The 15657-nt window shown below is 41.4% G+C and overlaps 1 protein-coding gene across 4 annotated transcripts in view; it reads left to right on the top strand.

The window, feature by feature from the left end:
• The window catches only part of HERC2 (HECT and RLD domain containing E3 ubiquitin protein ligase 2), a 1448528-nt gene that overhangs the window by 1389096 nt on the left and 43775 nt on the right, over positions 1 to 15657 (top strand). For all 4 annotated transcript variants that reach the window (XM_069204283.1, XM_069204284.1, XM_069204285.1 and 1 more), the window contains one exon: positions 10394 to 10506. In XM_069204283.1, coding sequence (XP_069060384.1) covers positions 10394 to 10506 — 113 coding nt within the window. The remainder of the gene's footprint in view (positions 1 to 10393; positions 10507 to 15657) is intronic.

Genomic DNA, 15657 nt, shown 5'->3' with positions numbered 1-15657 from the left:
TCACTGAATTGTACACCCTTCTTAATAGGCAGAAGACCAATACCCGAACCCCTGGACAGAGTCGTGGGAGTGGGAGATTGGCAGACCACTTTCGGGCACAGAGGTGGTGGATATATTCCACAGAGTGCGACACACAACATCTCAAGCACAGAGACCACATATAAGATAGTATCCTACTGGCATTGAACCCTGGCCAGATTCAACATATGGCACTCGGAGTGCTCTAATGACTGCTGGAGAGGTTGCAGTGGGACAGGCACCCTACTTCACCTGTTATGGCATTGCCCCAGGCTCTCACATTTTTGGATACAGGTACTATAAGATATTGACAAAGCATTTGAGACTTCTATCCCTAGGTTTCCTGCCTACACTATTCTTAGGCTTCCCAACCCCTTGATGTTTCCCTAATACTCACGCCGAGGGAAACAGATGCAGTGGCAATTGGGGCGGCACACCAAGCGATTCTCTCCCTCTGGGGCACTGATAAAATCCTCCAATACTTAACCTGGCTACACAAATTGTGGTATATCCTAGGTATGGAGAGGATGTCACTTGCCTTGGACCAGAGGTTGGAGGACTACTCCGCAGACTGGGCCCCTTCATACGCATCTTATCTGCAGAATTCAATGAACTGACCTGTCCCTCATACTTGAAATTGTTGTGACTATTGCCCATTCCTGATCCTCTCCCAAAGCGCACCACCACTCACCCACACTGAGCTGCCACCCCTACCGCCTCTAGACATAGGTTTAGACATACTCTCACTGTGTACCTCACCTAACGCATCCAGAAGGAATAGGGGGGAGGGTAAACTGTTTCTTCGGGGTTTGTTAACTTTTTTTATTGGTCGCTGGTTCAGTGTTGTAGACACGCCAGAGCTTTGGATTTTTGCATTGTACACCTGGATTTTTGCAGTGTACACCTCTCTCCTCATGTTACTACGCTGCCGGCCCTCTGGGTTGTAGGCAATCAGTGGTGTATCACTCCATTTGCTCTGCGACTTAATAAAACAGAATTGATCCATAAAACAATCTTTAAAGGTTTTCACCTGAGCCTGCTGCAGAATGTAGATGTTGCTGAATTCCAAGGATGGCTAGTCTTGATTGCACCTTATGCTTCCTTCTCCAGCCTTCCTGTCACACTTTCTGCCTCTATCTCACTTTTGCTGTTTCTTTTCATCCTTGATTTCTCCGTTTGTCATTGTTAGCTTTTATTTATGTTTCCCCCTTCTTTGTCTTCTGTTGTTCCCCGATAATAGGCACGGGCTTGGCATCCCATTTCCATGTAGTCTGAACCAATCAGACCCCAAAGCTAAGTCCAATACCATCTTATGTTCCGAAACTCCCACCAGCACCGCCTCTTCTTCTGCCTTGAACTCTTGGTCCAAGAGAAGATACTTTAATGGGATGATCATTCCACGTCTTAGCCCTCCATCTTAGGTGAAGATGTCCTAGTGCTTTTCCTGCTAAAATAATTGGTTCAAGTCAAAACCTAGAAAACCTATTTGGCAGCCATCAGTGTCCACAGAAGCAGGCTACTGCAGGCCATGTCACTTTCTAACACGGCATACAATCCAATCTGACTTGCTTCTTGCATCTCTTTTCACCAGTCAGAAGTCCTACCATGAAATGTGATTTTATTATTGTCCTGTCCCATCACATGCACAGTTTGTATTGAGCCAGTGGCATCCTGTACAATTACATTTCTACCATAGAAGGCAGCATTGCCATTACTTCCATAACACATTTCTAACTGATGCTCCTTCTCCAGGCTTCCCATGAGCCTCATCCCCAGGCTTCAGACTGAATCTGTTAAATGGCCAGCACATTCTACTTACTAACTAAATAAGTCTTCATGTTTTCATAGACATTACCAAAAAACAGACATACAATAAAATATTCAGACACAATAAACACATTTCACGTAGTGCTGCTGCACTTCTTCCTGTTTTGCGCACTTAAAGTGCAAGGTGTGTTTCACATAAAAATGTCTGAAGTTTGCAGGATCTCCTACAATCACAATCCCTGAGCCCATTCCAGTAGAGTCAAAGTGGCATGCATGAGATTCTCCAGGCATGTTCTTTGTGTAGGCTATTTGCTGGGTGGCAATGCCCAAGATATCTGCAAAATCCGCAGGGCAACTAAAAGCGAGGTGCTTCATCCAGGGCAAGACAGAATGTTGCCGGGAACATTCTAGAGATAATTTTTGCTTTGGCAGTCTGTAGGCTATAGGCTGTTTTGTATTTCCTCTTGGATTTATTTAATTTCTTGGATGAAGGGATCAACCCAGAGATCAAATAAGGGGACCATGTACAATGATTCGAATGAAGATGTGACTCATTAAAACAGTTTCATAGGGGTTCTACTACTCTGAACATTCATCTGCCATCTTATCAAAACTAACACACCAGTCAGCTAAAACAACTGGCAGATGTGTGTGCCTATGAAGTGAAAGAAGCACAAGCATCAGTAAGTTATGGCACATGAGTGGTGGTAGCTGCACAACGCTCTGAATTGGTGAGTTTTGAAAAGCAGTTTCTCATTCTGCCACAAGGATCGTGAATAATATAGTTGCTGTGGACTGCAAGCAACAGTATTCAGTTTCTGGTTGTTGATTTCAATAATCACACCATTGCATTTTGAATTAGCTGCAGGAGAAACACTTGCCTAAAACCAGGAAGGTCGCCGTTACATTCATTTAACAAACCAACCCACAAGGCAGTTTCAAATTACTGACTTCCTTATTAATATGACTAATGCTTATGTAATTGAGAATTCCTTCCAACTTTTTGGTCTGACCATATTACTACATTGTTGAACATAGTGATGACCATTCTGTTTTTAAAAGAGCATGGAAATCTTTAAATTAGACGATCCTGGCATTATTTAGTTGTTTTATCTTTGACATCGCGAAATGTTTTTGGGGATAGAAAACGGCAGAACCCAAAGTTCGCTTGTTCAAAAAAGTATCCTCTAATAAAACTTGTATGTTCACATCAAGATTATTTTTCACTGTAAAATTGAAATAATCTGTTTGGATATTGGATGTAAGGTTACACTTAAGTTTCAGATTGCATCTCTTTCATGTAGAACACTTTACTCCATCCCTGCTATACTCTCAGCTATTGAGTGTACCAATAATGGGAAAATATATTTTGAACCAATGATACTCAATAGTAAGAATCAGGTTCTTAACACTCAGACCCTCTACATGCAGGATCCCTCCTAAGTTTATATTGCTGTGTCGGTTCCTTGCAATTGGTAAAACTAAAGGGAGCATAACTTTGAATTTTTATGGAGAGACCTTTCTGTTCTGCATGCGCTTCTTTGTTATTATTCTGTCGGTGATAGTCTGTGATGGTTGCACTTTTTGCCTTGCTCAGAAGAAAGGGGGTGATTGTAGTCTCAAGGCCTTAGTTCTGCTGGATTTGAGTCACTGCTTGACTCAGAGGCAATGCAAACCTTTTAGATCGACTTTTTATGGTTACAAATCCCTTTTCCGATTATCTTTTTAGTTTCCAAACCGAGGTGAGGCTCCAAAATCTTATATTTTTACACAACTGTCATAGCAAGGGTTAGCTCTATTTAGTCACAGTTGCACAGTGTGCAATTTTCTATATAGCCCGCATAATAGTGCTGGATTAATGAGTATTTATGTTGTAACCAGATTTCGTTATGTAAGTTACCCCCAATATGGTGCCCCATCTGTCCTTTTTTCTAATCATGTTAGTCTGAGAGTCCAGCAGTTCACTGAGTGGTGTCTGGCTTGCATGCTTGATACAGTTAATATGGTGGGTTTCTTGGGTATCAGAAATTATCCCCAAATGGGGTATATGCTTTTTCCGTTATAACCTTTACAAATGTGAGAGCATTTCACTGGTTCTGTTTACTCTCCAGTGGAATGCCAAGAGGCTACTGAGGCAGTGCATATCTAAAATGCACTTCTGACATTGGCTCTCAATAATCATTATTGACCAATGCAATTTAGTAAAAATAAATATTCTGCCTAAATTCCTTACTTGTTTACTGCTATTCTACTACCTGTCCCTATTTACTTTATTCAGCATTTGGATCCCCAATAGATAGCTTTATATGGGGTAATAGACAGTGCCATCATCTATTAGATTTGTTAAGTACCCTCCATATAAGGGTGTCTGGGCACTACCAGATTTTAAAACATACGTTTGGGCAGCCATAGGACAGTGTATTTCTTGTCTTCTAATAAAGAGCAGTGACAGAAATTATAAGCTCATATACTAGTTGACTATTGGCACTGATATAAACAATTTTCTTTGCAGACCTACTGATCCTAACTAATAAAAGCAGACGCGCTTTAAGATTATTGTGAGCATTTGTTTAATATGGAGTGAATGGTGTGAAGATTATCAGATATATTCTTTCAGTTCATATACACCACTCTGGGGTAAAGTCCCTTTCCCATCTATCTTTCAGGATGAAGTCTTAAGTTTATGGCGTAGAAAGGGGCTTGCCACTGCCAATCTATTGTTCGATGGAGTGGTCCTTGATAGTTTTTCAGACCTGCAGTCAGAATTTAATATTCCACATAAAATCTCTCTAAACAAATGCAAATACGTGAATATGCTAGTTGACATTTCAGCAGAACTTTTGCTTTAAAGATTCATAAATACTTAAATTAACATATTCTGGCAAGGCTGAATTGTAGAATTTTATAAAGCTTTGAGTCACTATAGAGAGGATGATCTATTATGTTAGTAGTCGTTAATAAATATACAGCTGAAATTGAGTCACCAATTCAACCACACAAGATAGAAGAATCTATTTAGATTTTCTGATATAAAGGTTCAACAGTTCAAAATAGTTTGCATGTTGTATTGCATACCTGAAAAAATATTAGTTTGAAAAACCTATGGTAACTCTGAAAATTTTAAATGTCCAAGATCTGGGCTAGAGGCCCCAGATATCATCCATATGTCCATTGGTTGTCCCCAATTGCACACATTGGTTAGAAATTACTATGTATCTATCGGAGGAGGTACATCTCAACATCGAGCTCTTTGAAGATATTGTGTTGGGACTAAATTAAGTGTATATTAGCACCAATTGTATTTATTGCCATTGTATGGGAATGGATCCACAAAGAGTTATATAAAATTGAGACCACCATTTTAAAAATGAAGGTAAAAAAAAGGAGCTCGAGATTGTCTGAGACCTGGTTATTGTTTTAAAAGAAAGACTTTATACTGTATACTCTGCTTTTCCTGCCTGCTAACATATTGTTTGACAACATATGAAATGAAATGACTCAAGACACCTTCCTGTTTATATTATTTTGCTTTGTGATATGAGTCTATGTAATTTATTCTTGGACTGTTAGAATTGTCCAGTAAATAAAAGGAATGCCGAGAATCGACTGATCGTCCTGTGTGCATTTGTCCACAAATGTTTAGCAGTCGTGAGCAAACAGTGTCTAATTTAAGACGTCTTTTATACCCCACATTCATCATGTGACCTGATATCTTTCTTGTCACCATACTTGAATGCGCAACTTTCTCTAGTTGACTGTGGACATTAAAAGCATGTCTATGAAGTTTGTGTTAGGGTCCTTTTATTCATTAATTATGCTGTCACTGAACTAATCATTTATTGTTTTTTAGTGATGTACTTTGTGTGTATAAACTGTAGAGTTGTTGCTATGTGAATCCCTAGTGTTTATATTTGAGATGTTAGATATGTGTATTTACCCTATTACGTTTTGAGCATGAATTCTTAAGATGTATTTGTTTGTTTTGTAAGCATGAGATGTAAAATCTAGATGATAATTGCCCCTATGAAGGGTAGCTTCCAGCATATAGCGGGCAGATTTTCAAAACTTATTGTCAAATTCATTAATATCGAAGAAGTAAAGGGCATTTTTGCGACTACCAAATGGATACATTATATGGACTTAACATACTGGCTGAAATTGAATATGTGATAAGTTGAATGTAATGCTGTGTGATGGGTGATCTTTCGGGCTTAAAGGAGAACTCCGCAATGCATGCCAAAAAGCATAAGATTAATCTAACATAGCTTTAATCTAAAGAGTGTGCAGAGCTAGGGCTTTGAATTTAAGTCACTTATAGGTCAACGTTGCCACCTGAGAGGTGAAAGGCACCAGAAAGCAAAGAAGAGATTCCCTTTGTAATTTAAGAGACCGTGCCTCCAAACTGAACTGAAAAGGCTCAAGTACTAGTAGAGCAGGCCCCATAACGAATTCTTGTATTTTAGGCATGACCGTTCCTCACAAAGGAAGAGGAAAGGGCCCTCCTATCCAAACCTTAGTAAAGAGCCGGAGCCTCTCATAGAATTACTTGTTTAACAGCTTTGCGTGACTTCCAGCCCACAGTGTGAGGGGAGTTGGTGGCTTCTTTGGCACTTAAGACCAAGCTTTTAGATTTAGTGAATCAAGTTGGTTTATTGTCTCCTTTAATTTTTTAAGAACTATTGTTGATGTACTTTATATGATGTTTTGCAACACAGACATAATCTAAGTTCACATGCTGTTCATTATTCTGCCTTCTAGTGATTGAGCCTCGGAAAACGTGTTAGGAAAAATGTTTGTTTTTTATTTTGGGTTTCAACCATTTTTAGTTCGTCTTCGATCGTAAGCCCCACTATCTGACCACCAATTTTATTTTCTGCCATATGTTTTAAACATGGATCTTATCATATGTTGAAACCTTGTTGTTTCAGCAATAGATAAACATTAGAAAGACTGAAAAACGAGATTTCAGTGGTAGATGTATAAAAAATATTCATCATAGAAGCCTTGAGAATCAGCAGCAAAAGTCATCCTTCTTCCCTGTACCAAAGACTATTCTGCATTTTCTGCCTCAGTATGACGTTGCTTTATTCACTATCCGTCTGCTTCGTAATTTTAGGTTAAATTAAAAAAATGTTTCTATCTCCGCTTTTACAAAAGTTTATAAAATTACTGAACGCAGTTGTAATGCAGCGCTAGGCATTTTACGAAAATTAACTGGTTGTCTTCAGTTGATGATTGCTTTGCGTAGACATTTAAAGAGGTGGTTGACACTATTTCTCAGGTTCTGGATGCCATCTGATTTTGATGGACTGAGGGAAGGGCTTTCATCTGCAGTAGGAAACAAAAATCTTAAAACCTTAAATTTAATTCAGTCAGTAGAATGTTTCCTTATTTGTCTTTTGTCTATTTTACTGTGACAACAAATTATGTGCACACTGCAGATAGCTTTTTCTAAGATACACTTATTTGAGGGGGGCAATTAGACTCCAGCTGAATCACAAATATTTCTTTACTGCTCTATGGAACTATATTTAAATGGAAAGAGCTGCACATTATCTTTCCTTGAAGCCCACTTTAGTCAATCCTGCCACATAAATTTGTGTTCCACTGCCACATAATTCTAGAGGACCTGAGAACAGGACAAGTTGTATAACATGATTGCTTCCAAAAACTGTTTCCTACACTTGTTCAAATATTTTGGTAATGGACAGGAATCCCTTTACATTCTGCCTTCTGTGTTGTCATTGGTACCCTTGAGTGGATAAGCACGCTGTATGCAAACTTAGCTTCCAATGAATCACAGTGACATGGGCATGAAGCTTATTCTGTTTCCTGCATGGGTTAATTACTTAATAGCAATGAGATCAGATTCTGGAATGTTCCAGGGATTTGGCTTTGATGGTGGCTTTAAAAGTGGTGGAGTTTACGGAGTCAGGTACTGAAAAAAGAGGAGGAAATGGTAATTATGTCGCACCTTCAGTTAAAAAATGTCAGAGAAACACTTTGCCACCTTTACAGACCAAGAAGCAAACTTCTGAGTTGAACATTTCTCAATTGGAATCTCATTAACACTTGCACTTCCAATTTCCAGGATGTTGGAAAAACTAACACAAAAGACCTTTAGTACAATGGCAGTTAGGATGAAACGTATCTTTATTGATCAAACAGACCAAGAACTTGGCCAAAAGACAAAAAACACATGAACAGCTCGACTTCTCTGACGAGTAATCCAGTTTGATTCAAACTCAACCAAATAGACTGAAATATCTGAGAAGGGAGAATTAAAGTCTCAATGTCCAAAGTGGCTCAAGAATATTTGGATTTGAAAAGTTCTCTGACATTTTGACCCTCTAAGCACAACTTAGAACAAAAATAAGAAATCTTTTGATAAAGCCCTCCAGTCCTGTATCAAACATAAGAAAACATAATATAAAGACAGAGAGGAATGAATGTGAGCTAGAAACAGTTGAGTCACCATCACAAATATGTTTAAAGTCACCTTAGCGTGCAGAAGAGGAGGTTCCTGAAGGCATGAAAATAGATGGAAGGAATAGGAGGAACAAAGGAAGTGTGACACTTCATCTGGGCGTGATAACTAGAGTTTCTCTTGTAATCCTTAAGTCTGCAGAGGCATACCAGCTGTCACTAAGGAGACCTTGGGGAACATAGCCAGTCCCTCTGCATAAATTAGGGTGGGATTCAACAGTATTGTCCTTCATATTACTTTCAGCTTCTGACTGCCACAGCTAGGACATCCAGATGCTTGGTACTCCAATACAAACCTCATTTGGAACCAGGCTCTTGACTTTCTTTGGAAAGGGACTTCCTATCCGAGAGCAATAACAACTCTGTTTACCCTTCCATTGCAACATTTAAAACTTGGGTTCACAGAGTGTTCGCGTTATGCCTTCTGAAGCACTTTTGTGCAAAAACGTGAAGTCTAGAAAAGATGGGTCTGGTCTACCTTTTAAAAAATATGTGTGCATTTTACTTGAGGGAAATAGGCATTTGAATAGAGGAATTTGCCCAATAGACACAGAAGCCAACTGAAACACTTGATAATTCCATGCCCTACATTACTATTAGAAATGATTTATATGTGTTTAATGTGTTCTTCAGTGCTGGTGCCACATCATGTGTGGGGTCTGAGCATTGTTTTGACCTCGTTGGCAATACATTTTGGCATCAGTCATGTTTGAACAACTGCAAGGGATAATGAGCAGTCTAATAAGATTTATGCGCACCACAAGTCGATGAAGCTTGATTTCCTTTTCACTTCTGACATATGAATGTTTTTAACCGACTGTGTTACTCTGTGCTCTCTCTTCCTTTATTCAAAGTATTCTTTTGGAGTCCTCCACCTGAATCAGATTATCATATTTTCATCCTTCGCCTATCGTACTCACTATAAGCAAGCAAAGGAAAGCAAGCAAAGGAAAGGTTTAACCACTGGGATGTGAGAACAACTTTCAGGTTCTATTTTAATAAAGTCATGGACACAAGGTATCTTCCTTCCAGCTTAGCTGCCTATGTAGTTTTTTTAGCAGAATAACTAAAAAAAATAGATATGCAGGACAGTCTAGAACTCTTCTTCACATACATTCAAACAGTCCTGTCCTAATATCTCTTACAGTCTCGGTGCACCTATGCGAGCACCACATCCCAGTATTTTGTTACTCATGAATCATGGTTAAGGTTACTTGCTCAGAAGGGAGATTTATGACTGATAAAGGGGAATTTGCCTAGAAACGCCAATTTCCATAGTCCTTGTTGTCTGTGGTTTCACCACTTTCACCACTTCCAACTTTAAACCACAGTTGAGCATCAGCCGAATGTGTACAGCTAGTACCTCTGGTATTACTACTTGCTCAGGGTGGATGCTAGGCTCAAATTCCAGGTCCTGTGTACCACCCTTACTGGAGCAAAGATCCTGCAAAAACCTGAAGAAACATCTCATTCCCTCCCTATCAACCACTTTTTAAAATCTTCTAACCGATAAATCAGCAATCCTTCAAGAGGATGGAATATGCAGACTGATCTCTGGGTGCTCACGAACAGATTCTGGAACACCCTTAACCCCCAAAGTAAGACATCCTGAAGTTCAGGGAAGTCCTGAAAAGTAAACTATTTAGGATTGCCCACAGTTGGACTTTATGTGCATCATTGGTAGTGCTGAAAAATACTGGTGATGGTTACTCAGTCCACCTGATTTAAAGAAAATGTCCCATTCTAACAAGCAAGATGTATAGTATTACCGGAAAGTCATCTTAAGTTACTAAAAGTTCCTGAGAGGCAATGCGCAGTGCCATGCAAATCTCCTAACTAAATAAATCTAAAAACATGAAAGCAAACAATGCCGGGGAGTAGAAACATAGTAGTGAGATATCTAAGTTTATTCAAATGTGTATAGCAACACTTCAAAAACAGATTGTTAATAATTTTCCATAGTTAGCAGATGGTGATTTCATGCTGCAGCATGCTTCCATCCCCACCCACCCCCGAACACCCTCTCCTGTACTACATCTTGATAAAGAAAGAACGGTGCTGTTATTATCAGCCAACAACATTAATTTAACTAAATTATCTTTCTTTGTTTTTAATTCACCAGGTGTTCTTCTGGGCATTGCTATCCGGACGGGTAGCCCTTTGAGTCTGAACTTGGCAGAGCCGGTATGGAAGCAGCTGGCAGGAATGAATCTAACAATTGCTGATCTCAGTGAGGTAAGCTTTGTGTAGATGCCTGCACAAAAGAGAACATTATCACAAATCCTCCCTGTCCACCCCCTTTCTTTGTAGATGACAGTGTGACCTAAGGTAACTGTCCATTCTGTCAAACTACAAAGACATAGTTATAGCCGGCTGCAAAGCAATCATTTAAATAACAGTGCAGCTAGAGCGATAGTGAATTACTTAAGAGTGGGTTTGGGTTTAAAGTTCATGCTGTCCTTGAAAATTAATTGATACACGTTGGGAGCGAATTTAGAAATGAGGAGGAGGGGTGCTGTTTTGCTGTCTATCAGTTATGTTATTGCATTTTGTGTTTCAGGAAAATGAAAAGATGTTTTATTTTTGTACTGTCACGATAAGGAGATGATCCTGTCTAGAAATGCAAGACAAATGATAGCATAGAAGGAGCAAAAAATGACACTGTTGAAGAAAGTAATTGTAAGGAAATGCCTCCTTGGCATGGTTACCCCCTGCCTTTTTGCCTTTGCTGATGCTAAGTTATGACTTAAAAGTGTGCTGGGACCCTGCTAACCAAGCCCCAGCACCAGTGTTCTTTCCCTAAACTGTACCTTTGTGTCCACAATTGGCACAACCCTGGCACTCAGGTAAGTCCCTTGTAACTGGTACCCTGGGTACCAAGGGCCATGATGCCAGGGAAGGTCTCTAAGGGCTGCAGCATGTCTTATGCCACCCTAGGGACCCCTCACTCAGCACATACACACTGCTTCACAGCTTATGTGTGCTGTGGGGAGAAAATGACTAAGTCGACATGGCACTCCCCTCAGAATGCCATGCCAACCTCACACTGCCTGTGGCATAGGTAAGTCACCTCTCTAGCAGGCCTTACAGCCCTAAGGCAGGGTGCACTATACCACAGGTGAGGGCATATGTGCATGAGCACTATGCCCCTACAGTGTCTAAGCAAAACCTTAGACATTGTAAGTGCAGGATAGCCATAAGAGTATATGGTCTGGGAGTCTGTCAAACACGAACTCCACAGCACCATAATAGCTACCCTGAAAACTGGGAAGTTTGGTATCAAACTTCTTAGCACAATAAATGCACACTGATGGCAGTGTGCACTTTATTGTAAAATACACCCTGAGGGCATCTTAGAGATGCGCCCTGAATACATACCTGACTTCCAGTGTGGGCTGACTAGTTTTTGCCAGCCTGCCACACACCAGACATGTTGCTGGTCACATGGGGAGAGTGCCTTTGTCACTCTGTGGCCAGGAACAAAGCCTGTACTGGGTGGAGGTGCTTCTCACCTCCCCATGCAGGAAATGTAACACTTGGCAGTGAGCCTCAAAGGCTCACACCTTTGTTACAGCACCACAGGGCATCCCAGCTAGTGGAGATACCCGCCCCTCCGACCACTTCCCCCACTTTTGGCGGCAAGGCTGGACGAGATAATGAGGAAAACAAGGAGGAGTCACCCCCCAGTCAGGACAGCCCCTAAGGTGTCCTGAGCGTAGGTGACTCTTACTTTTAGAAATCCTCCATCTTGTAGAAGGTGGATTCCCCCAATAGGATTAGGGATGTGCCCCCCTCCCCACAGGGAGGAGGCACAAAGATGGTGTAGCCACCCTCAAGGACAGTAGCCATTGACTACTGCCCTCCCAGACCTAAACACACCCCTAAATTCAGAACCGAGGAAGATAGATTCCTGCAACCTAAAGAAGAAGAAGGACTGCTGACCTGAAGCCCTGCAGTGAAGACGAATACGACAACTGATTTGGCCCCAGCCCACCGGCCTGTCTCCCTACTTCGAAGAAAACTGCAACAGCGACGCATCCAACAGGGTCCAGCGACCTCTGAAGCCTCAGAGTACTACCCTGCATCTAAAGGACCAAGAAGCTCCCGAGAACAGCAGCCCTGTTCAAGAAACTGCAACTTTCTGCAACAAAGAAACAACTTTAAAGACCCCACGTTTCCCGCCGGAAGCGTGAGACTTTCCACTCTGCACCCGACGCCCCCAGCTCGACCTGCAGAAAACTAACACTACAGAAAGGACTCCCCGGCGACAGCGAGTAGCCAGAGTTGACCCCCCTTTGTCAAAAGTATACATGCTATTGTGATTATTCAAAGTTCCAAGAATACCTGAGTGAAATACCTTTCATTTGAAGTATTACTTGTAAATCTTGAAGCTGTGGTTCTTAAAATAAACAAATAAATATATTTTCCTATATAAAAACCTATTGGCCTGGAGTAAGTCTTTGAGTGTGTGTTCCTCATTTATTGACTGTGTGTGTACAACAAATGCTTAACACTACCCACAGATAAGCCTACTGCTCGACCACACTACCACAAAATAGAGCATTAGAATTATCTCTTTGTGCCACTATCTTACCTCTAAGGGGAACCCTTGGACTTTATGCACACTATTTCTTAATAGTATATACAGAGCCAACTTCCTACAGTAATCAAATGATTTTTGTTCTAGTAGCCGTAGATAAGAGTTTTATAAGGTAATTTAAAAGCTGTAGTGTTGTCCTTCTGATTGCTACTCTAGGTTGTTGAACATAGAGGTTGTGGTTGAAACATAAGTCCCATTCTAAGTTGCTGGCTGCTTTTGATCATGTTCAAGAGGCTGGTCCTTTATGGAGTTCTGCTGTCTTTCTTTCAAACTTGAAAATGCACCACAAGGGCAAAATGCTCAGCAGGTCTCTGCCCCCACACCACCTCTCTAAACCAGGCTTGAAGGCACAAGTGCATCAGTAGAAAAATTACACCCTCCAAGCATCTTCTTACTCCACTCTAGTCCCACAGTTCTGAATTCCCTGGGCCATTATCAAACCCATAGCAAATTATGGACTTCAAATAGCCCATTTTGCAACTCTTTCAGACCCTTAAAGCTCCCTCTAGCCCTCCAGATGGCTTTCAGTCAGCGGACTGTTCCCTGGCACCAACTGACCCCCTTGGTTCCCTGCCCAGGAGCAGTCCCAACAAGTGCCTGTTCAGACTTCCAGCCCAGTTCCTGAGTCTATGCCAGTCCGTTCTGTACTGGCGCCCATGCAGACACCACCAGTGCTAGTCTTGAATCCATTTCCAATGTAAGTCTCCAAAAGTCAGCTGACACTAGCCCCATGTGCATCCATGAGATTACAAAAGCACAATCACTCATTATGCAATCACACGCTAGAAGCTTAATTCAGATCCCATTCTGTGCTGCTCACTGTATACAAAATGTCCTCCACAATTATGATGATGATTGCGAGGAGGCAAACAAACTGCTTATCTCTTACTGTACTGATAATACGCTGTCTCTCGATGTACCGAATGCCAGCTTGCTAGATTAATCCCTACCAGAAGTGATACTCTTACTGTCGCTTACTGCTGAAACTAAGGAAGACAAAAACTTGAAGCTGAAATGTTTTAAATAACTTCAGCCACTGGTATTAACTAGGGACATATTCTGGTTGCATCCATTTTTGCCCACTATGCCACCTTAGACAGGAAGCAGGCACATGCAAATCAGCTTTTGTACTGGTTTAGTAGGAACAGTCAGGCCCCAACTGCCAGTCAACGTCCCCTCTGAACCACAGCATAGGCAACCCCAGACCAGTTTGGGCCTATCCAGTAGGGTGCAGCTTAGTTCCAGTCGCACAGTGAGCATGGTGCCTATGGTTGGACATACCCATCAAACAGAAAAGCTTGTCTGAGGTGGCATGTGGGCAGAAAGAAAGGTGAACTAGATATGGCCCAAGTAAATAATAGTGACAGAGATTAATTCAAGCATTCCACCAGGACCCCACTGACTCTGCTCTCTCCCTTAAAATTTGGTTGCTTGGACCACATACACCCCACATGTGGCATACTGGGGTCTCCCTGTAAGTCCCTGGCAAATGGTACTTAGGTACCCAAGGCATTGGTACACCAGGGGTCTCTCATGGGCTGCAGCATTATGCCACCCATGGGAGCCCATGCAAACTGTCTGCAGGTCTGCCATTGCTGCCTGCGTGAAATGGTGCATGCACCTTTCACTCTAGATATAAGGCTTGCCTTATACCGCGGTCACTCCACTTGGACACTGTGAGTCACCCTGTGGTAGGCCGTTCAGCCCAAGCGCAGGGTGCATGGGTCTGAGTGTGAGGGTATCCATGCAAACCCCAGGCTCCATTCTCTGGGCTTTGTAAGTGTGGGGAAGCCATCTTAAGTTATGTAGTGTGCACCGGTCAACACAAGTAGTCCAACTCCATAATGGCTTCTCCGAAACTAGGCAGGTTTGGCATCAAACGTTGGAATCATGCAACTACAGCAATTCCATTGTAAGTTGCATAATACCATGTACCATTTATCACCCCTTCTAAGATTTTAGTAGGAGATGGAAGAAGTAATATAGGGCAGTAGTTTGAAAGAAGTAAGGCCTCCGTTGTAAGTTTTCACCCATAATATCGCTACCTCTTGTTTGCAGTTGGTAGGGGAGATGTCAGATGTAAGAGATTGGTTGCAAAGAAAGGTGAGAGCTGAGATGCCTTTATCCTTTGTTTTCTTTAAATCTCCTTTGAGATATGGATCAATGGTGAGCCATAGCAAATCTTGATCTTGGAGTACATGGTAGCAGAATAATGGAAGTGAGCAGGGAGAGCCTGTTAGAAGCTTCTTCAGAAGCAGTGTTGTTGTTCCTTGAGGCTAAGGAAGTGTTATCAGAGCAAACAGATTGCCCGATAAGCTGCTTTGTTTAAAAAGGTTGATAGCTTGGCCCCCTGTGGATGGTGGAATAGTAGTGGAGCAGCAGGAAGATTAGACAATGGTTCACAATATTGAACACTTATTTAATGATTTTAGTGGTCTTGCTAGTGTGATGTTACTGTACAGTGTTTTCTAATGAGGACAGTTTATACAAATATTTGGCCTGCCATCTTAAACTTGTTAGAGATGCTCAATTCTTTGAAGCTCTCTTTATTTCAGATGACTCAAAAGAGTGCCAGGGTATGAAGGGACATGAGGGCTAAGCAGCCCGCTTATTAAGAAGGGACCCAATTATTGAAAGAATCAGTGCTTCTTTCACTGCACATTATGAGCTTCATGCTTCCTATGCCTTGGAAAGCTGCCTATCTCATTACTATTTAAAGTAGCAAATGGATCTCCTGTGTACTTGTGCTCCCATAGCATTCAGCAACATTAATAATACAAATATAC

This window comes from Pleurodeles waltl, chromosome 8 (assembly GCF_031143425.1).
Source record: "Pleurodeles waltl isolate 20211129_DDA chromosome 8, aPleWal1.hap1.20221129, whole genome shotgun sequence".
Taxonomy (NCBI): domain Eukaryota; kingdom Metazoa; phylum Chordata; class Amphibia; order Caudata; family Salamandridae; genus Pleurodeles; species Pleurodeles waltl.
Note: the sequence above shows the minus strand (reverse complement) of the source record. Positions and strands in the feature narration are given on the sequence as shown.